A 26,063-nucleotide genomic window follows, 5' to 3' on the forward strand; every position below is an offset into this window, starting at 1 on the left:
GGAGTGAACGTCTGGGTTGGGACCCCGGTGGAGTGAACGTCAGAGTGTGGGACCCGGGTGGAGTGAACGTCAGACTATGGGACCCCGGTGGAGTGAACGTCAGGGTGTGGGACCGGGGTGGAGTGGACGTCAGGGTGTGGGACCCCGGTGGAGTGAACGTTAGGTGTGGGACCCCGGTGGAGTAAAAGTCAGAGTGTGAGACCCCGGTGGAGTGAACATCAGTGTTGGGACCCCGGTGGAGTGAACGTCAGAGTGTGGGACCCCGGTGGAGTGAACGTCAGACTGTGGGAGCCTGGTGGAGTGAACGTGAGGGTGTGGGACCACGGTGGAGTGAACGTCAGGATGTGGGACCCCAGTGGAGTGAACGTCAGAGTGTGGGACCACGGTGGAGTGAACGTCAGGGAGTGGGACTCTGGTGGAGTGAACGTCAGTCTGTGGGAGCCTGGTGGAGTGAACGTGAGGGTGTGGGACCACGGTGGAGTGAACGTCAGGATGTGGGACCCCAGTGGAGTGAACGTCAGAGTGTGGGACCACGGTGGAGTGAACGTCAGGATGTGGGACCCCGGTGGAGTGAAGGTCAGGTGTGGGACCCCGGTGGAGTCTAGTGTCAGGGTGTGGGACCCGGGTGGAGTGAACGTCAGGTGTGGGACCCCGGTGGAGTGAATGTCAGGGTGTGGGACCCCGGTGGAGTCTACGTTAAGGTGTGGGACTGGGGTGGAGTGGACGTCAGGGTGTGGGACCGGGGTGGAGTGAACGTCAGGGTGTGGGACCCCGGTGGAGTGAACGTCCGGTGTGGGACCCCGGTGGAGTGAACGTCAGGGTGTGGGACCCCAGTGGAGTGAATGTCAGAGTGTGGGACCCGGGTCGAGTGAAAGTCAGGTGTGGGACCCCAGTGGAGTGAACGTCAGACTGTGGGACCCCGGTGGAGTGAACGTCAGGGTTGGGACCCCGGTGGAGTGAACGTCAGGTGTGGGACCCAGCTCGAGTAAACGTCAGGGTGTGGGACCAGGTTGGAGTGAACGTCAGTGTGGGACCCGGGTCAAGTAAATGTTAGGGTGTAGGTTCCCGGTCGAGTGAACGTCAGGATGTGGTACCCCGGTGGAGTGAACGTCAGGGTTGGGACCCCAGTGGAGTGAATGTCAGGTGTGGGACCCCGGTTGAGTGAACGTTAGGGTGTGGGACCCTGGTGGAGTGAACGTCAGGGTTGGGACCCCGGTGGAGTGAATGTCAGAGTGTGGGACCCGGGTGGAGTGAACGTCAGACTATGGGACCCCGGTGGAGTGAACGTCAGGGTGTGGGACCCTGGTGGAGTGAACGTCAGGTGTGGGACCCCGGTGGAGTGAAAGTCAGAGTGTGAGACCCCGGTGGAGTGAACGTCAGTGTTGGGACCCCGGTGGAGTGAACGTCAGAGTGTGGGAACCCGGTGGAGTGAACGTCAGGGTTGGGACCCCGGTGGAGTGAACGTCAGAGTGTGGGACCCGGGTGGAGTTTACGTCAGACTGTGGGACCCCAGTGGAGTAAACGTCAGGTGTGGGACCCCGGTGGAGTCTACGTCAGGGTGTGAGTCCTTGGTGGAGTGAACGTCAAGGTGTGGGACCCCGGTGGAGTGAACGTCAGGGTTGAGACCCCGGTGGAGTCTACGTCAGGGTTGGGACCCGGGTCGAGTGAACGTCAGACTGTGGGACCCCGGTGGAGGGAACGTCAGTGTGTGGGACCCCGGTGGAGTGAACGTCAGTTGTGCGACCCCGGTGGAGTGAAAGTCAGAGTGTGAGACCCCGGTGGAGTGAACGTCAGGGTGTGGGACCCCGGTGGAGTGAACGTCAGGGTTGGGACCCCGGTGGAGTGAACATCAGAGTGTGAGACCTGGGTGGAGTGAATGTCAGGATGTGGGACCCGGCTGGAGTGAACGTCAGAATGTGGGATCCCGGTGGATTGAATGTCAGGGTGTGGGACCCCGGTGGAGTGAACGTCAGACTGTGGGACCCCGGTGGAGTGAACGTCCGGGTTGGGACCCCAGTGGAGTGAACGTCAGAGTGTGGGACCCGGGTGGAGTGAACGTCAGGGTGTGGGACACGGGTGGAGTGAACGTCAGGTGTGGGACCCCGGTGGAGTGAACGTCAGGGTTGAGACCCCGGTGGAGTCTACGTTAGGGTGTGGGACCGGGGTGGAGTGAACGTCAGGGTGTGGGACCCGGTGGAGTGAACGTCAGAGTGTGGGACCCGGGTCGAGTGAACGTCAGGTGTGGGACCCCAGTGGAGTGAACGTCAGACTGTGGGACCCCAGTGGAGTGAACGTCAGAGTGTGGGACCCGGGTCAAGTAAACGTTAGGGTGTGGGACCCGGGTGGAGTGAACGTCAGAGTGTGGGACCCGGGTCAAGTAAACATCAGGGTGTGGGACCCCGGTGGAGTGAACGTCAGGATGTGGGACCCCGGTGGAGTGAACGTCAGGGTGTGGGACCCCGGTGGAGTAAACGTCAGAGTGTGAGACCCGGGTGGAGTGAACGTCAGGTGTGGGACCCCTGTGGAGTGAACGTCAGGTTTGGGACCCCAGTGGAGTGAATGTCAGGGTTGGGACCCCGGTGGAGTGAACGTCAGGGTTGGGACCCCAGTGGAGTGAATGTCAGGTGTGGGACCCCGGTTGAGTGAACGTTAGGGTGTGGGACCCGGGTGGAGTGAACGTCAGGTGTGGGACCCCGGTGGAGTGAACGTCAGGGTGTGGGACCCCGGTGGAGTAAACGTCAGAGTGTGAGACCCGGGTGGAGTGAACGTCAGGTGTGGGACCCCTGTGGAGTGAACGTCAGGGTTGGGACCCCAGTGGAGTGAATGTCAGGTGTGGGACCCCGGTGGAGTGAATGTTAGGGTGTGGGACCCGGGTGGAGTGAACGTCTGGGTTGGGACCCCGGTGGAGTGAACGTCAGAGTGTGGGACCCGGGTGGAGTGAACGTCAGACTATGGGACCCCGGTGGAGTGAACGTCAGGGTGTGGGACCGGGGTGGAGTGGACGTCAGGGTGTGGGACCCCGGTGGAGTGAACGTTAGGTGTGGGACCCCGGTGGAGTAAAAGTCAGAGTGTGAGACCCCGGTGGAGTGAACATCAGTGTTGGGACCCCGGTGGAGTGAACGTCAGAGTGTGGGACCCCGGTGGAGTGAACGTCAGACTGTGGGAGCCTGGTGGAGTGAACGTGAGGGTGTGGGACCACGGTGGAGTGAACGTCAGGATGTGGGACCCCAGTGGAGTGAACGTCAGAGTGTGGGACCACGGTGGAGTGAACGTCAGGGAGTGGGACTCTGGTGGAGTGAACGTCAGTCTGTGGGAGCCTGGTGGAGTGAACGTGAGGGTGTGGGACCACGGTGGAGTGAACGTCAGGATGTGGGACCCCAGTGGAGTGAACGTCAGAGTGTGGGACCACGGTGGAGTGAACGTCAGGATGTGGGACCCCGGTGGAGTGAAGGTCAGGTGTGGGACCCCGGTGGAGTCTAGTGTCAGGGTGTGGGACCCGGGTGGAGTGAACGTCAGGTGTGGGACCCCGGTGGAGTGAATGTCAGGGTGTGGGACCCCGGTGGAGTCTACGTTAAGGTGTGGGACTGGGGTGGAGTGGACGTCAGGGTGTGGGACCGGGGTGGAGTGAACGTCAGGGTGTGGGACCCCGGTGGAGTGAACGTCCGGTGTGGGACCCCGGTGGAGTGAACGTCAGGGTGTGGGACCCCAGTGGAGTGAATGTCAGAGTGTGGGACCCGGGTCGAGTGAAAGTCAGGTGTGGGACCCCAGTGGAGTGAACGTCAGACTGTGGGACCCCGGTGGAGTGAACGTCAGGGTTGGGACCCCGGTGGAGTGAACGTCAGGTGTGGGACCCAGCTCGAGTAAACGTCAGGGTGTGGGACCAGGTTGGAGTGAACGTCAGTGTGGGACCCGGGTCAAGTAAATGTTAGGGTGTAGGTTCCCGGTCGAGTGAACGTCAGGATGTGGTACCCCGGTGGAGTGAACGTCAGGGTTGGGACCCCAGTGGAGTGAATGTCAGGTGTGGGACCCCGGTTGAGTGAACGTTAGGGTGTGGGACCCTGGTGGAGTGAACGTCAGGGTTGGGACCCCGGTGGAGTGAATGTCAGAGTGTGGGACCCGGGTGGAGTGAACGTCAGACTATGGGACCCCGGTGGAGTGAACGTCAGGGTGTGGGACCCTGGTGGAGTGAACGTCAGGTGTGGGACCCCGGTGGAGTGAAAGTCAGAGTGTGAGACCCCGGTGGAGTGAACGTCAGTGTTGGGACCCCGGTGGAGTGAACGTCAGAGTGTGGGAACCCGGTGGAGTGAACGTCAGGGTTGGGACCCCGGTGGAGTGAACGTCAGAGTGTGGGACCCGGGTGGAGTTTACGTCAGACTGTGGGACCCCAGTGGAGTAAACGTCAGGTGTGGGACCCCGGTGGAGTCTACGTCAGGGTGTGAGTCCTTGGTGGAGTGAACGTCAAGGTGTGGGACCCCGGTGGAGTGAACGTCAGGGTTGAGACCCCGGTGGAGTCTACGTCAGGGTTGGGACCCGGGTCGAGTGAACGTCAGACTGTGGGACCCCGGTGGAGGGAACGTCAGTGTGTGGGACCCCGGTGGAGTGAACGTCAGTTGTGCGACCCCGGTGGAGTGAAAGTCAGAGTGTGAGACCCCGGTGGAGTGAACGTCAGTGTTGGTACCCCGGTGGAGTGAACGTCAGACTGTGGGAGCCCGGTGGAGTGAACGTGTGGGTGTGGGACCCCGGTGGAGTGAACGTCAGGATGTGGGACCCCGGTGGAGTGAACGTGAGAGTGTGGGACCCTGGTGGAGTGAACGTCAGGGTGTGGGACTCCGGTGGAGTGAACGTCAGGGTGTGGAACCCCGGTGGAGTGAAGGTCAGGTGTGGGACCCTGGTGGAGTCTACGTCAGGGTGTGGGACCCGGATGGAATGAACGTCAGGTGTGGGACCCCAGTGGAGTGAACGTCAGGTGTGGGACCCCGGTGGCGTGAACGTCAGAGTGTGGGACCCGGGTGGAGTGAACGTCAGGGTTGGGACCCCGGTGGAGTGAACGTCAGAGTGTGGGACCTCGGTGGAGTGAACGTCAGGGTGTGGGATCCCGGTGGAGTGAACGTCAGGGTGTGGGATCCCGGTGTAGTGAACGTCAGGGTGTGAAACCCGGGTGGAGTGCTCGTCAGGGTGTGGGACCCGGGTGGAGTGTTCCTCAGTGTTGGGACACTGTTGGAGTGTTCCTCAGGGTTGGGACCCCAGATGGAGTGTACAGCAGAGTGTGGGGCATTACAGTTAATAGTACAGTGCATGTAGGAACTGACTGCCGTAACACCACCAGGTTAACTCAGCAATTCCACTCTCAAACAGAACTCCTGAACCTCCAGGTGCTTGCCAGGGGTAAACATTATTAATTCAGCGTAGATCTGGAAAATAGAACATTACAGCACAGTACAGGCCCTTCAGCCCACAATCTAATGCTGACCTCTTAACCTACTCTAAGATTGCTCTAGCCCTTCCCACCTGCATAATCCTCCATTTTCTATTACCCATGTGCCTTTTGAAGAGTCTCTTAAATGTCCCTAATATATCTGCCTCTACCACCAGCCCAGCAGGTGCTTCATGCACCCACCACTCTCTAAATGAAATACTTACCCCTGACATCCCCTCTATACTTTCTTCCACTCACCTTAAAATTATGCCATTTCCACCTTGGGAATAGACTCTGGCTATCCACTCAACTTCTATCCTCCCTCTCTCCTAAGAGAAAAGCCCAATTGCTCAATAGCTTTCAAGGCACAACTACAGAGTGCCTCAGACAATCTGCTGGAAGTCCGAGCAGCATCTGTGGGTGGAATGGAATTGTCAGCATTGATACTGTAGTCTGTAAGTGTTGCTCGACCTGCTGAGTTCCTCCAGCAGATTGTTCCCTGTGTCAGCTTCCAGCATCTGCAGGCTCTGATGTCTCCAAACACAGATAGTAGTGTTCATTATTTCTTGTTTTGGCAAGGGTTTGTCTGGGCTCTGGTGCAACAGCAGAACGGGGAGATGAAACAGGAAAGCTCAACGATGAGTCAGTTCCAGCGAAAGGGCTGAAGAGTGACTCCTCACTCAACAGAGCACTGCTAGAGGGCATCAGATTGTGCTGGCTGGTGATGCCACATCCACAGTAAACAGAAAGAAACATGATGAAAGGTTAGCTTCAATTGTCACATGTACATTGAAACGTGCAGCGAAACGCATCATTAGTGCCAACGACCAACACGATCTGAGTATGTGCTGGGTGCAGCCTGCAAATGTCGTCGAGCTTCTGGTACCAACATAGCATCACAACAACTTACTAACCCTTCATAAGTCTTACTAATGCGTATATCTTTGAAATCTGGGAGGAAACCCACATGAACAATAGGAGAACATACAAGCTAATTACAGGTGGTGACAGGAATTGAACCCGGGTTGCTAATATTACAAAGGTGGGTACGGTTTTATCAGTCTGAAGATGATCTGGACTGCAAGTGGTTATGAGACCATAAGATATTGGAATAGAATTAGGCCATTTGGCCCTTTAAGTCTGCTCTGCCATTTCAACATGGCTGATCCATCTTCCCTCTCAGCCCTAATCTCCTGCCTTCTCCTTGCATCCCTTCATGCCCTGATTAATCAAGAATCTATTAACCTTTGCTTTAAATATAACCGATGATTTGGCCTCCACAACCACCTGTGGCAATGAATTCCACAGATTCACCACAGTCTGACTGAAGAAATTTTTCTTCATCTCAGTTCTAAAAGGATGCCCCTCTATTCTAAGGCTATGTCCTCTGGTCTTAGACTCCCCCACCATAGGAACTATCCTCTCCACATCCACTCTATAAGGCATTTCAACTTTTGATAGGTTTCAATGAAATCCTCCTCATTCTTCTGAATTCCACTGAGCACATGCCCAGAGCCATCAAACGCTCTTCATATGACAAGCCTTTCATATGAATAATTTTTGTGAACCTCCTTTGAACCCACTCCAGTTTCTGTACATCTTTTCTAAGATAAGGGGCCCAAAACTGATCACAATACTCTGCAAGGCTTCATTAGTGCTTCATAAAGCCTCAACATTAGATTCTTGCTTTTATAGTCTAGTCCTCTTGAAATGAGTGCTAACATTGCATTTGCCTTCCCTACCACCAACTCAACCTGCAAATTATCCTTTAGGGAATTCTGCACAAGCACTCCCAAGTCCCTTTGCACCTCAGATCTTTGAATTTTCTCTCTATTGAGAAAATTGTCTACCCTTTAATTTCTTCTACCAAAGTGCATGACCATATACTTCCCAACATTGTATTCCATCTGCCACTTCTTTGCACATTCTCTTAATCTGTCAAATTCCATCTGTAGCCTGTCAACTTCCTCAAAACTACCTGCCCATCCATCTATCTTTGTATCATCTGCAAACTTTGCAACAAAGCCATCAATGCCATCATCCAGGCCATTGACATATAATGTAAAAAGAAACAGTCTCAACATAGACCCCTGTGGAATACCACTAGTCACTGGCAGCAACCAGAAAAGGCTCCCTTTATTCCTACTCTTTGCTTCCTGCCAATTAGCCACTGCTTTATCCATGCTAGTATCTTTCCTTTCATTCTTTATTAATCTCTTTATTGATTTAAAAGGAGCATAAATACAATCAAGAGGAGAATTATCTCAAATATATATATCAGTAGCAATACAAACTGAGATTAAGATAGACATTGTCAAAATCATAGATATTGTTAAACTAGTATAAAATATATAATAAAAAATGAAAACAGAAATTCTCCTCATCAGTTTATGAGGAGAAAAGAAAAAACATTGAGTTTTAAATGGAGAGAAAAAAAACCCACTACACTATATAGAAAAAAAACAAACAAAAAAAAAGGACTGGGCTGTCCATTTTGAGGATACGACCAAAAAAAAAGAAAGGAAGACTTTCTGATCAAATCTAAAACTTCAAAAAAAAAGATTGAAAGAATAATAAATCAATTAAATGAAAATATTGGATAAAAGGTCGCCAGATTTGCTCAAGTGTAAAGAATGTATCAAATGTCCGACTTCTTATTTTCTCTGAGCTTAAAAAGGACATAATGGAGGAGAGCCGTATCTTTCCTGTAATACCATGGGCTCTTAGCTTGTTAAGCAGCCTCATGTGTGGCATCTTGTCAAAGGTCTTCTCAAAATCCAAGTACACAACATCAACCAATTCTGCTTTATCTATCCTGCTTGTTATTTCTTCAAAGAATTCCAACAGAGTTGTCAGGCAAGATTTTCCTTTCAGGAAACCATGCTGACTATGGCCTGTTTTATCATGTGCTTCCAAGTATCCTGAAACCTCATCCTTAACAATCAACTCCAACATCTTCTCAACCACTGAGGTCATACTAACAGGCCTATAATTTCCTTTCATCTGTCCCTTTCCCTTCTTGAAGAGTGGAGTGACACTTGCAATTTTCCAGTCTTCTGGAACCATGCCAGAATCTAGTGATTCTTGAAAAAATCATTACTAATGCCTCCACAATTGCCTTAGCCATCACTTTCAAAACCCCGGGGTGTAAACCATCAGGTCCAAGTGACATATCTAACTTCAGACCTTTCAGTTTCCCAAGAACCTTCTCCCTAGTAATGGCAACTTCACTCACTTCTACCCCCTAACACTCTTGAACATCTGGTATACTGCTAGCACCTTCCACTGTGACGACTGAAGCAAAATACTTATTCAATTTGTCCGTTATTTTCTTGTCCTCCATTACTACATCTTCAGCATCATTTTCCAGTGGTCTGATATCCACTTTTGCCTCTCTATTACACTGTATGTATCTGAAGAAACTTTTGGTATCCTCTTTAATATTATTGGCCAGCTTACTTACATATTCCATCTTTTCCTTCTTTATGACTTTTTTAGTTGCTTTCTGCTGGTTTTTAAAAACTTCCCAATCCTCTAACTTCCCACTCTATTATTTGTCTTTGCTTTAGCTTTTATGCTGGCCTTGACTTCTCTTGTTAGCTACAGTTGTGTCATCTTGCCTTTGGAATACTTCTTCCTCTTTGGGATATATATCTCTTGTGCCTTCTGAATTGCTTCCAGAAATCCCAACCATTGCTGCTCTGCCATCATCCCTGCCAGTGTTCTTTTCCAATCAATTTAGGCCAACTCCTCTCTCATGCCTCTGTAATTCACTTTACTCCACTGCAATACTGATACATCTGACTTTAGCTTCTCCTGATCAAATTGCAGGGTAAATTCTATCATATTATGATCACTTGTCCCTAAGGGTTTCTTTAGCTTAAACTCTCTAATCAATTCCAGTTCAGAATAGTTGATCCCCTCATGGGCTCAACCAGAAGCTGTTCTAAAAAGCATTGTGAAAGAAGTGGTTGAATGAACAGATGCTGTTCCACAAGCCTCAGAAACATTGACCCCAGTTAATGAGAGATTCACATCCCACTGCAGGAATGGAACATCTGAACACCAGAGGCAGAAATCTATAGACCATCAAACCATCTTACCTCTTGGCTGCAGGAAAATACCGGGAGCAGGAGAAACCATCCCAGGCACAGTAGGGGTCTCTGGCGAGGCAGCAGTCTGCACAAGCCTTCCCATAGACATCACAACGGTGCAGGGGCAGCTGGGACACACCGATGGCAGAGCCAATATATAGTTGTTGCTGTCAAGAGAAGAGGAAACATTTACAGGAGCTGATCACAGGAGGAGAGGGACAGGTTGTCCATGTTTTGTCTCAGTTCATGGTTAATAGCACGGTGTATCATTTTAAAGTGATTGGAGAAAAATATAGGGAGGATGTCAGAGGCAGTTTCTTTTACACAGAGAGTGGTAGATGTGCGGAACGCATTGCCTGGGGTGGTGGTAGAGGCAGATACATTAGGACAGGAGTTCCCAAGCTGGGGTCCACGGATCCTTCAGTTAATGGTAGGGGTCCATTCTACAAAAAAGCTTGGGAGCCCCTTGCATTAGGGACATTTGAAAAACTCTTAGGGACACACATAGATGATAGAAAAATGGAGGGCTATGTGGGGGAGAAGGGTTAGATTGATCTTCAAGTAAGTTAAAAGGGGGCACAACATTTTGGACTGAAGGGCCTGTACATTAAGGACTTTAAGAGTCATTTAGATAGGCACATGGATATGAGGGAAATGAAAGGATATGGATATTGTGCCGGCTGAAGAGATTAGTTTGGTGATTTGATTCTTAAGTTAATTGGTTCAGCACAACCTTGTGGGCCGGAGGGCCTGTTCTTGTGCTGTACTGTTACATGTTCATTTCTGGCTTAGTGGCAAGAGGACCAAAACCAACGAGGTAAATCTGCTTTTACGGGGACTCTCTGCCATAGTTTTCCATGCTGTGCCAGTTTAAGGAAGTCACCCAGTTCCAGTTCACCGTGTGGAACTAACCAAACATTTTCGTTCACCCCTTCATTCTGTGCTCCTGTTCACAGAGAGTGTTGATCAGAGTGCACGGGGGATGGAGTAATACTCAGCGATGATTCCAGCTCATAACAGAGCTCAGCAGTTCAGTCAAACCTCTCACTTCCACAGCTGAGGTTTCACTGGCGAGACTTTGGAGTAGGAGCAGCATTTTCCCCTCTCAGGGAAGGGTGAACCCAGCAGGATTCTCTACTCCCCAGGGAGTGCAGGCTGGTTCATTAGACATTTATACTAGATATAGTTATGGGGAAGGCGGGTATATGGTTGATAGATGGAGGGATTGAGGGTTCTAGGGAACAGGTGGAAGAGAGGAGTCAGGGCCACTGTAGAATGATGGGGCTGTTAATGCGTAGAACGGTGGGGATGATGGGCCTCTGTCTTGTGCTCTAAAGCACTGTCCTTCCCTTATTTTCCTCTGACCAAACAACTAGACCACCATGAAAACTGTGAATGCTGAAAACTGGACAGTAACTCAGCACTTGACACAACATCTGTAGAAGATGAGACAGTACTACAGACTCAAACCATGCAGTGTTCTCTCCCCACTGAGTGTTTTCACACTCTTCAGTTTATACTTCAGATTTTAGCATCTGCAGGATTTTGACATCTGCTTGTAATAAGGAAAACCCATTTTGTTTTACAAACATTGTTTGGCGAAGGAAAGCCACCCCTCCACAACTTACATGACCTTTTAGGAAAAGTACACCAACACAACCTACATGGTCCTTCAGGAAATCCAATCCCTTACGTGGTCCTTTAGGACCCCCCCATAACTGTGTCTTCACTGGTGGTCAATAACATTGGCAGATCCATGAACAGCCACAGTAATGAGTAGGTTACATGGTCAGGACAACATTGTGGGCCGAAGGGCCTGTAATGGGCTATGGATTTCAATGTTCTATGTTCTATATGTAAACATAGAAACATAGAAAATAGGTGCAGGAGTAGGCCATTCGGCCCTTCGAGCCTGCACCGCCATTTATTATGATCATGGCTGATCATCCAACTGAGAACCCCGCCCCAGCCTTCCCCCCATACCCCCTGATCCCCGTAGCCACAAGGGTCATATCTAACTCCCTCTTAAATATAGCCAATGTACTGGCCTCAACTGCTTCCTGTGGCAGAGAATTCCACAGATTCACCACCCTCTGAGTGAAGAAGTTTTTCCTAATCTCGGTCCTAAAAGGCTTCCCCTTTATCCTCAAACTGTGACCCCTTGTTCTGGACTTCCCCAACATCGGGAACAATCTTCCTGCATCTAGCCTGTCCAATCCCTTTAGGATTTTATACGTTTCAATCAGATCCCCCCTCAATCTTCTAAATTCCAATGAGTACAAACCCAGTTCATCCAGTCTTTCTTCATATGAAAGTCCTGCCATCCCAGGAATCAATCTGGTGAACCTTCTTTGTACTCCCTCTATGGCAAGGATGTCTTTCCTCAGATTAGGGGACCAAAACTGCACACAATACTCCAGGTGTGGTCTCACCAAGGCCTTGTACAACTGCAGTAGTACCTCCCTGCTCCTGTACTCGAATCCTCTCGCTATAAATGCCTGCATACCATTCGCCTTTTTCACCGCCTGCTGTACCTGCATGCCCACTTTCAATGACTGGTGTATAATGACACCCAGGTCTCGTTGCACCTCCCCTTTTCCTAATCGGTCACCATTCAGATAATAATCTGTTTTCCTATTTTTGCCACCAAAGTGGATAACTTCACATTTATCCACATTAAATTGCATCTGCCATGAATTTGCCCACTCACCCAACCTATCCAAGTCACTCTGCATCCTCTTAGCATCCTCCTCACAGCTAACACTGCCACCCAGCTTCGTGTCATCCGCAAACTTGGAGATGCTGCATTTAATTCCCTCATCCAAGTCATTAATATATACTGTAAACAACTGGGGTCCCAGCACTGAGCCTTGCGGTACCCCACTAGTCACCGCCTGCCATTCTGAAAAGGTCCCGTTTATTCCCACTCTTTGCTTCCTGTCTGCTAACCAATTCTCCATCCACATCAATACCTTACCCCCAATACCATGTGCTTTAAGTTTGCACACTAATCTCCTGTGTGGGACCTTGTCAAAAGCCTTTTGAAAATCCAAATATACCACATCCACTGGTTCTCCCCTATCCACTCTACTAGTTACATCCTCAAAAAATTCAATGAGATTCGTCAGACATGATTTTCCTTTCACAAATCCATGTTGACTTTGTCTGATGATTTCACCGCTTTCCAAATGTGCTGTTATCACATCTTTGATAACTGACTCCAGCAGTTTCCCCACCACCGACGTTAGGCTAACTGGTCTATAATTCCCCGGTTTCTCTCTCCCTCCTTTTTTAAAAAGTGGGGTTACATTAGCCACCCTCCAATCCTCAGGAACTAGTCCAGAATCTAACGAGTTTTGAAAAATTATCACTAATGCATCCACTATTTCTTGGGCTACTTCCTTAAGCACTCTAGGATGCAGACCATCTGGCCCTGGGGATTTATCTGCCTTCAATCCCTTCAATTTACCTAACACCACTTCCCTACTAACAAGTATTTCGCTCAGTTCCTCCATCTCACTGGACCCTCTGTCCCCTACTATTTCCAGAAGATTATTTATGTCCTCCTTAGTGAAGACAGAACCAAAGTAATTATTCAATTGGTCTGCCATGTCCTTGCTCCCCATAATCAATTCACCTGTTTCTGTCTGTAGGGGACCTACATTTGTCTTTACCAGTCTTTTCCTTTTTACATACCTATAAAAGCTTTTACAGTCAGTAGCTGAAGGCGCACCACTGGTAATAGCTGCCCAGTCACAGTGTGATTATCTCACATGGCAATGCTTTAGAGTATGGTTATACCCATCACATCAGCGACAGATCTCCAATGTAACTCTGCTTTACACTCCTCTCTCCAGTATCAATTGCAACATCTACATTTTCCTTCAGGCAAATCCCAATTTCCAACAAAGTCCTAAATCTAGCAACTCATTCTCTGCTACCTTTGGTACTTGGAACTTTGTATCTGAGTACCTAAATCTTGGGTGGTGGGGTGGAGCTACCTCTCTAGATGCTCCCTCCCTCCGCTAGCCAGCAGGTCTTCCTTGAGCAAGGTGTAGAACCTGCTGAGACCCCACCCACCCGTCAGAGACATGTGAAACCATGGGAGCAGGTGGTGGATGGTCGTATGAGCAGCTGGTGCATATCACAAGACCTGGCTATGCGACCACTGATGCCAGACAGTCTCTAAAGAGTATGAATAATGGCTGTGGTCACCCATCTTGTAAAGACACTGCCCAGAAGATAGCAACGGCAAGCCACTTCTCTAGAAAAACTTGCCAAGAGCAATCTTGGCCAATAGATCATGATCACCTACGTCATACAACACAGCACATAATGATTATGATGATGATCTAAATCTAATTACGTCTCACCTGCTTAGTTGAAATTTTCAGTGTTGTAATGGGCGTTGGCTCCTGTAAAATAAAGGTGAATAAGTTTAAACATAAATGAGTAGGGAAACATTGTACCGCACCAGTGACCGGGGTTGAATTCCAGCTGCTGCCTGTAAGGAGTTTGTATGTTCGTCCTGGGGTTTCCTCCTGGTGCTCTGGTTTCCTCCCACATTCCAAAGACATATGGGTTAGGGTTAATAAGTTGTGGACATGCTATTTTGGTGCCAGAAGCACAGGGAAACTTGCAGGCTGCCCCTAGCACATCCTCGGACTGTGTTGGTCACGGATCCAGAATGATGCAATTCGATATATGTTTCAATGTTTCGATGTACATGTTGCAAATGAAACTAATCGTTAATGTTTAATGAATGGACCTCTATAAATTCCAGATGAGGGTGGGGCTCAGAACAGGAGCTGGAATCTGACCCAAGTGAAAGAGAAACTAAGGGAGTAAAAGATCACAGAAGATGCCGGCGTAAGCAGTTTGTGGCCATTTACGTGCTTGTTAAATTCCATCATATTTACATTGATTGTCTGATTGCACATGATTACAGTGAAGGCTAATTGTGTAGCTAGTGGAAATGACCAGAAACTCTCCCTCTGCAGTGGAGTCTTTGAAACAATTTATGTTTCCATGCTGGTCTGTATCCAGGGAGGAACAGGAGCACTTAATCCAGTAACAAGTTTGTTTCTGATTATCGAAAAGCCAAATGCCGAGGGCTTCTGTCTGCTCATGGAACATGATCCTTGTCTCCATGTGAGGGTTTAGTTACTTGCATCTGAACCAAGCTTCAGATAAAGAACATACACAAAATGCCAAAATGAAGAAAACAAAGCAACGGCTTTTCTCTGGCTGTTACTGAATCGGAAACAGATAACGCTGGAGATGATCAGCAGGTCAGGCGGAACCTGTAGACAGCGGATCCTGGGAATGAAAGGGTTAAAGTGTGAGGGGTGGTTGACTCACTGGAGTTCAGAAGGACGACAGAAGATCTCACTGAAACATAATGAACATTAAAAGGCCTCGATAGAGTGGATGTAGAAAGGATGTTTCCTATAGTGGGGGAGTCTAAGACCAGAGGGCACAGCCTCAGAATAGAGGGGCGTCCATTTAGAACAGAGATGAGGAGGAATTTCTTTAGCCATTGGGTGGTGAATCTGTGAAATCATTTGCCACAGACGGCTGTGGAGAGCAGGTCATTGGGTATATTTAAAGAGAAGGTTGATAGGTTCTTGGTTAGTTAGGATGTCAAAAGTTATGGGAAGAAGGCGGGAGAATGGGGTGAAAAGGGATAATAAGGAATGATGGAATGGTGAAGCAGAATTGATGGGCTGAATGGCTTAATTCTGTTCTCATGTCTTATAGAAAGAGAGACAAAGTTAACTTCCAGTTTGAAACATGGATTCTGTTTCTCTCTCCACAGGTGCCGCCTGACTTGTTGGGTACTGCAAACAGTCTCTATTTTAACTTCAAAACTCCTGCATTTTCAGATTTTCTGGCTGTCAATTCTGTTACTGTTTTACGATACAGGAACATTGCTCAGGGCATTAGACATTCACCAGCGCCTCTAATCAGCCACGACAGGTCATTTAAGGGTCTTTCACTGGCTGCTTTGGTTAATATTATATTTAGTTGGTGATACAGTGCAGAATAGGCCTCCCCAGCCCTTCGAGCTATGCTGCCCCAGCAACCCCACAGCCCCAGTTAATCCTAACCAAATCATGGGAGAATTTACAATGACAGATTAACCTACCTGGTATATCTTTGGACTGTGGGAGGAAACCAGAGCACCCGGGGAAAACCCACCATATTCCATCAGGAGGATGTCCAGCAACTCCTTCCAGAACGGCGTTGGAATTGAACTCTGAACTCCGGAACGCCCCGCGCTGTCAGAGTGTCTCGCTAACTGCAGCGTGACCGTGGCCCACTATAACGAGCTGTTGTCAGGTCTGGGGTTCGATCGCAGACCGCTGTCAGAGAGATAACGGCATTCTCTGTAGGGGTGCTGACAAGAAGGCCACTGCAGGAAATGCAGAGCCACTTCAGGACTGCATGTATCCAGAACAGAAGTGGTTGCAGTCACAGCTTGTTTTGGAAATAAGTGATTTCCAGGTGTATATCAGCATGCTGTTTGGAAGCTGCAAAGCGTTGGATTGTGAGACTCTAAACAGGATAGCAAAAACCACCAAGAGGATCACTGGGGTCTCCCTCCCCCTATTTGTAACATTTACCAGGAGTGTTGTAGACAAAGGGCCCGAAGTATTGTTGAGGATTCCTACCACCCATCCCACAATCACTTAGACCCACTATCATCAGGAAGGAGGTACAGGAGCATCAGGACTAGGACTGCCAGACTGGGTAACAGTTTCTTCCCTCTGGCTGTGAGACTACTGAATACCCTGCCATCACCGAGGTTTGCCTGTGTGCAGCACAGGTAAACAAGCTGTTTACTGTTCACGTGTGCTTCATACTTAAATATTTTGATTTATATTTTATTAACTTATTTGCAGTAATATTTTGTTTTATGTGCTGTGTGTGATATGTGTTTTATGGGTGCAACATGGTCTGGAGGAACATTGTTTCATTTGGTTGTATATATATATATATATATATATATATATATATGGTTAGATGACAATAAACTGGAAATTTTGTGCAATGTATTGATATGCATGGCCAGTATACAGGACCAATTTTCATTGTATTTAGATGCACGGGACAATAATTTATCAACTACCAGAGCACAGTCAGAAACCGTGCAATGAGACTGGTTTTTCAGAACTAAATAATCACATGATGGGCTCTTAAGATTAAAGATATGGCCTGTAATTTTCCACTTACTTCACTAAAAATTTACCGCGGGGCAGCAAGGTCGTGTAATGGAAGGTTAGTGCAAAGCTTTGCTATGCCAGTCATCACCGATCGGGGTTCAATTCCTGCCGCACTCTGTGAGGCATTTGTACCTTCTCCCCACGGCTGCAAAGGTTTGCTCCCACACTGCAAGATGCATGTGTGGCATGGACTAGCAAGTTTGTGGGGATGTTATGTCGGCGACACTTCCCAGCATATCCTCAGACTTTGTTGGTCGTTGATGCAAACAACATATTTTACTGTAGGTTTCAACGTAGTGTGACAAATAAAGACTCTTATTTCATCTTTATATCTAAATAGCCACATGTGCTGTTAGGTTTAAAGATAAAGACTGTAATTTCCCAGTTACTTTACTGAGAAGGTGATTCACTTCTCCTGTGTAAAGGTGCCTTGTTTATACAAATGTAGAATCTATGCCAATTTGAGTGATTTTGCTCTGGATTCTGCAAACATTTTCTATACCTCTAAGATAGGCATATGTTCTTATTATGATGCCTACATGTGTTCTAACGGTAGTGGGATTATATTTGATAAGCACAATAGGATCTTAAGCTGGCATTAAATCTTCTGACAACATAAAGAGATCAGATGGTTCACACCTTGAATGAAAACCAGGGATTAGCAAATGGTGTGTTTATAAAAATGCCGATCAATCTGCCACGGTTGGAGCATCCTCTTTGGGGAAGACATGGCTGGACAGGAATTTGACAGATAGACTGCGGTGTCTTTAGCCAGGGAAAGGTTTAGGTTAGTGAAGGAGGAGAACTCTCACCCTCAGTACTGTCATTTCTTCCAGTAACACCTCTTCCAGATCATGCCAGGTCTTCTGAGGAATAGACACGACCTTTAGAACTGTCCCCACATCTGAAATGACAACAAGAAATCGCAGGCTTGGTAACATTACTGTGGCGTTAAACTCTGTGTGACAAGTCGGTGCCTGGAGACAATTTACAATGGTCCATTATAATGTCAGATTGTTTCACCAGAAAATATTATTTAAGATATATAGAAGTTTACTGCATTCGGAGAAGCCGTTCTACGTTGCTCTACCCCGCTGTGCAGAGTGACCCAGACCCAGACCACAGCACTTTCTGTTCTTCCAATGATCTTTTATTTTGAGAGGACTAGAATACAAAAGCAAAGCTGTGATGCTGAGGTTCTGTAAGGCATTGGTTAGACTGCACTTGGAGTACTGTCAGCAGTTTTAGGCCTATTTCTAAGAAAGGATGTGCTGGCATTGGAGAGTGTGCGGGGGTTGGGGGGGGGTTCATGAGAATTATCCCAAGAATGAAAGGGTTAACAGATGAGGAACGTTTGATGGCTCTGGGCTGTACATGCTGGAGTTTAGAAGAATGAAACCTTTTGAATATTGAAGGCCGAGATAGAGTGGATGTGGAGAGGATGTTTCCAATAGTCATAGTCATAGTCATAGTCATACTTTATTGATCCCAGGGGGAAATTGGTTTTCGTTACAGTTGCACCATAAATAATAAATAGTAATAGAACCATAAATAGCTAAATAGCAATATGTAAATTATGCCAGTAAATTATGAAATAAGTCCAGGACCAGCCTATCGGCACAGGGTGTCTGAACCTCCAAGGGAGGAGTTGTAAAGTTTGATGGCCACAGGCAGGAATGACTTCCTATGACGCTGTGTGTTGCATCTCGGTGGAATGAGTCTCTGGCTGAATGTACTCCTGTGCCCACCCAGTACATTATGTAGTGGATGGGAGACATTGACCAAGATGGCATGCAACTTAAACAGCATCCTCTTTTCAGACACCACTGTGAGAGAGTCCAGTTCCATCCCCACAACATCACTGGCCTTACGAATGAGTTTGTTGATTCTGTTGGTGTCTGCCACCCTCAGCCTGCTGCCTCAGCACACAACAGCAAACATGATAGCACTGGCCACCACAGACTCGTAGAACATCCTCAGCATCGTCCGGCAGATGATAAAGGACCTCAGTCTCCTCAGGAAATAGAGATGGTTCTGACCCTTCTTGTAGACAGCCTCAGTGTTCTTTGACCAGTCCAGTTTATTGTCAATACGTATCCCCAGGTATTTGTAATCCTCCACCATGTCCACACTGACCCCCTGGATGAAAACAGGGGTCACCGGTACCTTAGCTCTCCTCTGGTCTACCACCAGCTCCTTAGTCATTTTCACATTAAGCTGCAGATAATTCTGCTCACACCATGTGACAAAGTTTCCAACAGTAGCCCTGTACTCGACCTCATCTCCCTTGCTGATACATCCAACTATGGCAGAGTCATCCGAAAACTTCTGAAGGTGACAAGACTCTGTGCAGTAGTTGAAGTCCGAGATGTAAATGGTGAAGAGAAAGGGAGACAATAGTGGGGGAGTCCAGGACCAGAGGACACAGCTTCCGAATAGGACATCCCTTTAGAACAGAGAAGAGTAGGGATTTCTTTAGCCAGAGGTTAGAGAATCTGTGGAATTCATTGCCATAGACGGTTGTGGTGGCCAAGTCATTGAGTATATTTAAAGTGAAGATTGCTAGGTTCTTGATTTGTCAGAGCGGGGAGAAGGCAGGAGAGTGGGGTTGAGAGGAATATTAAATCAGCAGTGATGGACTAACAGAGCAGAGCTGATGGGCTGAGTAGCGTAATTCTACTCTAAGTCTTATGGTCTTATGATCTGAATAGGACATAGTATAACAGCATAAATATAAATCTTCATTGCTTAGGATGTACTCTCCCCACTCAAGGCTATGGTTAGACAACAGATACAACAGTCACAGTGGTTCTGGCTTGGTTTCACTGTGAACCGATCCTGATCCCACATTGTTGAGGAAAAGGCGGGGAGATCATCAGTCAGGACTGACTTTTACTGTAACAGCTGAATAGTTTGTCATTGTCCACGTGTGGGCATGCCCTCCCCTCCTGATCCCACTTTATAACCTGCTCCCACTCCAGAGCTGTGAGCCAACACCATTAAACACGGTGCTGAGGGAGGGGCGGTGACATCCTCGTTCTTCTGAGATGAGCATTCCCACAAGCAGGGATCAGATCACAAAGATCTGCACTTCTGCTGCACCTTGGCCAGGAACGAACAGCCAGCGGCCTCCACCCTCCACCCCGGCTGACAGCCATCCAGAGCGTTGCACCTGCAGTCACGCTGATGCCAGTCAGGGAACCAACCACAGGTATGCCGTGGGGAGCATTCTAACTGGTTGCATCACTGCTAGGACGGAGGGTCGTATAAAGCTGCACAGGGCTGTAAACGCAGCCAGTCCCAGCATGGGCACAACCCTCCCAAACATCAAGAAATTCAAGAGGCGATGCATCAAAAAGGCAGGATTCATCATTAAGGACCATCACCAACTAGGACATGCCCTTTTCTCATTGCTACCATCAGGGAGGAGGTACCGGACCTTGAAGACAGACAGACAGACACACACACACACACACTCACACACACAGACACACACACACACACACACACACACACACACACACACACACACACACACACACAGTGCTTCAGGAACAGCATCTTCCCTTCCGCCATCAGATTTCTGAATGGACAATGAACTCATGAACACCACCTCGTTAATTTTTGATCTCTATTTAAACAACGTATCTGATTTAATTTTTTAAAATGTATTTCTTTCTATAATTTATAGTTTTTTTTAAATGCACTGCACTGTACTGCTGCCTCAAGACAAAAACAATTTACAACTTGTGTCTGTGCTAATATGCCTGGTTCTGGTAAGAATGAGTAAGACGGCAGATTTCTGTCTCTGAAAGGCACCGGTAAATTAGACAGGTTTTACATGATGCTCCAGTCACCCTGTGGTCAATATTGTCGATGAGGAGCTTGATTTAAATATTCTAGATTTTAACAGAATTTCATTTTGATAATTGCCAAGATACAATAATTTTACTTGTTTTTGATGCAGGAAATACCAAACACTCTAACAGCCTGCCAGTATCATGAGAATTTAGTCAGAGATGTACTGCATCATCCCTTTGTTACTTCTACAAAAGTGATGGCACTTGCTTTAATCTCCGAGAAAGGTTGCAGAATTAGAATTGCACACAGGAGCTTTTGACGCTGTGCGATGGAGGAAGTGGTGTGGGAACTAATCATACAGTTGGCACTGGGCCATTTCCTGACATAATGCTGAATACATTTAAAGATTTTACATTGCCGAGTTCTGCTCAGCACTGCACACAGCCCTCATAGAATGCCTAAGGTGACCTTGTGCAAAGCTTCCCACTTTGGGCCGCCTGTTAGGCTGCATGAATCCACCGGATTTATCTGATGCAGAATCCTCACCCCACTTCATTTCAAGAACTTTGAAGATTGTTCGATGTCATTAACTTTTGAATGACTCTCGCACAGAAACGGGGCATGGATTATGTTGAAGCTTTGCCTGAATATCATCTGAAGAATAATAAATTATTAATAGGTAATATATCCCAGCCAAGTGCTCACAGGTACATCATAATGGGAGCTGAGATTCCTGCTTCAGGTGAGTTGTTTTGGGTCCCCCCGCTGCGGCCTTGGATCTTTAGGCTGTGCAGATTTTGGCACCATGTAAAATTGTATGCTTTCATGCACAGGGCACAGTGTAGCTGTCCCTCCCAAGGCAGACAGTAGCCGTCTCTCCCAAGGCAGAGAGTAGCAGTCTCTCCCAAGGTAGACAGTAGCCGTCTCTCCCAAGGCAGAGAGTAGCCGTCTCTCCCAAGGCGGACAGTAGCCGTCTCTCCCAAGGCGGAGAGTAGCCGTCCCTCCCAAGGCGGAGAGTAGCCGTCCCTCCCAAGGCGGAGAGTAGCCGTCCCTTCCAACTCAATCACAACCCCAATTCCTGAGCTGTAACAGCAGGATAATCATCAAGTATGTGAACACGAAGAGGAAGTCCTGTCTCCAAATTAGATTTATATAGGGATACTGAATAACACTTCACACCATAACCAAAGAGAATGGTACAGAGAACTTCCTGTGAGTTGTTAATGTTAGAACACAGAACAGTATAGTACAGCACAGGCCTTTCGGCCCACAATATTGTGCTGACTTACATAAACATACTCCACGGTTAATTTAAACCTTCCGTCCTACACAGCCCTCCAATTTTTTTCAGCCTTGTCTATGAATTTCTTAAAGGTACCTATCATATCTGTTTCTAACTACCACCCCTGGCAGTGTATTCCAAGCACCTACCGGACTCTATGTATGAAACCTACCACTGACATCTCCGGAATACTTTTCTCACTCAACTTAGACATCCGGTATTGAGCAGTGGCACCCTGGGAAAAATTGCCGCACGGGGCACTATAATAGCATAGCGGTTAATGTGACACTATTACAGCTTGGGGCAGCGAAGTTTGGAGTTCAGTTCTAATGTCATCTGTAAGGAGTCTGTACGACCTCCCTGTGAATGCACGGGATTCCTCCGGGTGCTCCGATTTCCTCCCAGAATCCAAAGACGTACCAGTTACTAGGTTAATTGGTCATTGTAAATTATCCTGGGATTAGGCCGGAAGGGCCTGTACCATGCTGTATCCCTAAATAAATAATAAAATAAATCAAAAAGGTGCTGCTGTCCACTCGATCTATGCCTGTTACTTTGTACACCTCCATCAAGTCACCTCTCTTCCTCCTTCACTCCAAAGAGAAAAACCTGAGCTCACTTATCCTCTCCTCATAAAACATGCTCTCTAATCCAGGCAGCATCCAGGTAAATCTCCACTGCAACCCTCTCCAAAGCTTTCATAATCCTTCCTATAATGAAGTGACCAGAACTGAACACAATACTCCAAGCATGGCCTAACCAGAATTTTGTAGAGCTGCAGTATTACCTCACAGCCCTTGAACTCAATTCCCTTACAAATGAAGGCCAACACTCCACATGCCTTCTAAACGCCCTAACAACTCGTGTGGCAACTTTGAGAGATCTATGAATCTTTGCCATCAGATTTCTAAATCAACAATGAACTAAGTCATGAACTATTTTTGCTTTCTTTTTGCACTACGTATTTAATTTAAATTTTATATGCTGTATATTGTAATTTATAGTACTTCTTATTTATTGCACTGTTCTCCTGCTACAAAACAAAAAAAAATCCTGGCATACTGTGTGTCAGTAATATTAAACCTGATGATTCTGATTCTGTGGACTCCCAAGATAACTCTGTTCCTCCACACTGCTGACAATCCTTCCATAAACCTTTTGTTCTTCTTTGAAGTTTGACCTTCCAAAGTGCATCAGCTCACAGTTCCCTGGACTGTTCTCCATGATTTAGTGACAGATCTTTACTCCCTGAGGCAGTGGGCTCTGAATAAGAGTCCCTCCAGGCTGTTTGTTCCACAAGACTCGCAGCGGATGACGTTACCTGTTCCGATGAACATGACATCATATTGTCCATCTGCAGCCTCCACTCGATCCACAACGATCTGACTGAACTGGTAGTCCACGTCGGTCTTTATGACAATTGGCCTGTTACTGACGGGTAGCACTGAGTTATACATGGCCGGGTGGCTTCTGGCAAAGGTCATCACGTCATCGGGAAAGTCCTTTGTCGATTCAAATCCTCCAAAGGTTTTGCTAGGACACTTAAAAAAAAAATAGATCATTTGGGGAAAAATAGATTACATTAGAGCTACTATGAGGACTATCACTAGAGAAATAATCTTAATCTATAAATTAACACAGCCGTCAAATAAAATAAATGCTTTGTTAAAAGAGTTGTACATCTTCCTTACTTTTGCAGATACGTTAAGAGAAAAAGGATTGCAAAGGACAAAAATGGTCATCTGGAAGATTATAGTGGTCATCTATAGTATGTGTGGAGCTGAAAGAGATGGGGAGATCTTAAATGGAATTTTTTTGCATCTGTACTTACCCAGGAGATGGACACAGAGTCTTTGGAAGTGAGGCAAGGCAACGGTGAGGTTATGGACTGCATACAGTTTACAGAGGAGGAGGTGTTTGCTGTTTTGAGGAAAATTAGGGTGGATATATCTCCAAGGGCTGACAAGGTGTTCCCTTGGACCCTGTGGGAGGCAAGTGCAGAAATTGTAGAAGCCTGAGCAGTGATATTTAAAATGGACTTAGCCACGGGTAAGGACCTAGAGGATTGCAGGATAGCTAATGTTATTCCATTGCTTAAGAAAGGCTCTAAAATAAACCAGGAAGCTATAGGCCAGTGAACTTGACATCACTAGTGGGGAAAGTTACTGGAAGATATTCTAAGTACTGGATATACGAGTATTTGGATAGACACGATCTGATTAGGAATAGTCAACATGGCTTTGTTCATGGTAGGTCATGTCCAAATAATCTTAAATTTTTTTGTAGAGACTACCATGAAAGTTGATGAACATAAATCAATGGATGTTGTCCATACGGACTTTAGCAAGACTTCTGACAAAGTCCCGCATGGGAGGTTGGTCAAGAAGGTTCAGTTGTCTCGCATTCAAGATAAATTAGTCAATTGGATTAGACATTTGTTTTGTGGGAGAAGCCAGAGAGCTAGTAGATAGCTGCCTCTCTTACTGGAGGCCTGCGACTAGTGGTGTGCCACAAGGGTTGGTGGCACATTGTTGTTTGTCATCTATATCATTGATCTGGATGATAATGTAGTAAAGTGAATCAGCAAGATTCGGTGTGTAGTGAACAGCGAGGAAGCTATCGTGGTTTGCAGTTGGAGCTAGACCAGCTGGAAAAATTGCAGATGGAATTTAATGCAGACAAGTCCGAGCTGTTGTACTTCAGTAGGACCAACCCGTTGGTCTTGCACAGCGACTGGTAGGGCACAGAGGAGTGGAGTAGGACAAAGGGATCTGAGAATATAGGTCCATAATTCATTGAAAGTGGCGTCACATGTAGATAGGATCGTAAAGAAAGCTTTTGGCACATTGGCTTTTATAAATCAAAGTACTGAGTACAGGAGTTGAGATGTTATGCTGAAGTTGTATAAGACATTGTTGACCTCTAATATGGAATATTGTGTACAGTTCTGGTCACCTAACTACAGAAAAGATGTCAATAAAATCGAAAGAATGTAGAGGAAATCTACAAGGATGTTGTCAGGACTTGAGGACCTGAGCTATAGGGAAAGATAGAATATTCCCTAGAACATAGGAGAATGAAAGGGGATGTGATAGAGCCATACAAAATTATGAGGAGGGATAGATAGGGTAAATGCAAGTAGACTTTTTCCATTGAGGTTGGGTAGGAGTACAACTAGAGGGTATGGGTGAAACGTTTAAGAGGAACATGAAGGGGAACCTCTTCACTCAGACTGTGGAATGAGCTGCCAGTGAAATGTGATGATGAGGGGTTGAGTCAACACTTAAGAGAAGTTTGGATAGGTACCTGGATGGGAGGGGTATGGAGGGCAGTGATCTGGGTGCAGGTTGATGGGACTAACCAGATTACTAATTTTGCATGGACCAGATAGGTCAAAGGGCCTATTTCTGTGCTGTGGTGCTGTGTGACCCTATGAATTCATGACACTAATAATTTTAATATTTTTCCCAAGGGAGCTGGCCACAATGGTGTCCAATCCAATCATCCCTCTAACCCATTCCTTCACTGCACCATGTTCCCCCAAACACTTACTATATCAGAGAATCACAGAGCCTCTCTCCAAGGCCATTCAGCCCAACTCATGCACCCTCCCACTAGATACCCATGTGCATTAATCCCATATTCTGGTGAGTGGCTTGTAGCTGTCTATCTGCTGTTGCTGGTGGTGTTCCCTTCCTGGTGTTGCCCACACCCTTAGTGGTGGAGATCATTGGTTTGGGAGGAGCTGTCAGAACACGTGCATTCTGTCGATAATGCACACCGCCCCGAAAACCTGCCCTTCCCGAGGCATCACATTGTTGGTTATACTTATGATAGTTTATTTTGTACAAGATGCTTCAAAAATGTGTGTCACTGAGGTCACATTTTAAATCAATCCTTGCAAGTGGAACATAAACATGAAAATATCAACATCCTTCAGTGAGAATACTCAACATCTGGTTTGAGTTTTAGTTAAAGTTAACAAAGCAAAACTTGGGCTGCGACTCTCTACATATGGGCATCTCTCATTTCGGCCGCTTGCGTGACTTGTTTGCACGGATCTGGGTTTTTGGTTCTGCTGTGATGGATTGCTGAGTCTGTGGACTGATGGTGACAGAGTGTGGACAATCTTCAGAGCCAGATAGGAGATCTTGTAACTGTCAGAATGCGGGCCTTGCACAGGAAAGAGCTGGAAGTCTAAGTTAGGGTGGGAGAGCTACATACCGGAGTAAAATGAAGAGAAA

At 47.3% G+C, this 26,063-nt stretch overlaps 1 protein-coding gene across 2 annotated transcripts in view; it reads right to left on the reverse strand.

The window, feature by feature from the left end:
• Window positions 1-26,063, reverse strand: part of LOC140186929 (semaphorin-3A-like) — a 257,855-nt gene that overhangs the window by 49,037 nt on the left and 182,755 nt on the right. For both annotated transcript variants that reach the window (XM_072241701.1, XM_072241700.1), the window contains exons 12-15: window positions 23,141-23,360; window positions 17,549-17,640; window positions 13,884-13,925; window positions 9,520-9,677 (exon numbers count right to left, since the gene is read on the reverse strand). In XM_072241701.1, coding sequence (XP_072097802.1) covers window positions 9,520-9,677; window positions 13,884-13,925; window positions 17,549-17,640; window positions 23,141-23,360 — 512 coding nt within the window. The remainder of the gene's footprint in view (window positions 1-9,519; window positions 9,678-13,883; window positions 13,926-17,548; window positions 17,641-23,140; window positions 23,361-26,063) is intronic.

The sequence above is a fragment of the Mobula birostris genome, chromosome 23, assembly GCF_030028105.1.
Source record: "Mobula birostris isolate sMobBir1 chromosome 23, sMobBir1.hap1, whole genome shotgun sequence".
NCBI classification, from domain to species: Eukaryota; Metazoa; Chordata; class Chondrichthyes; order Myliobatiformes; family Myliobatidae; genus Mobula; species Mobula birostris.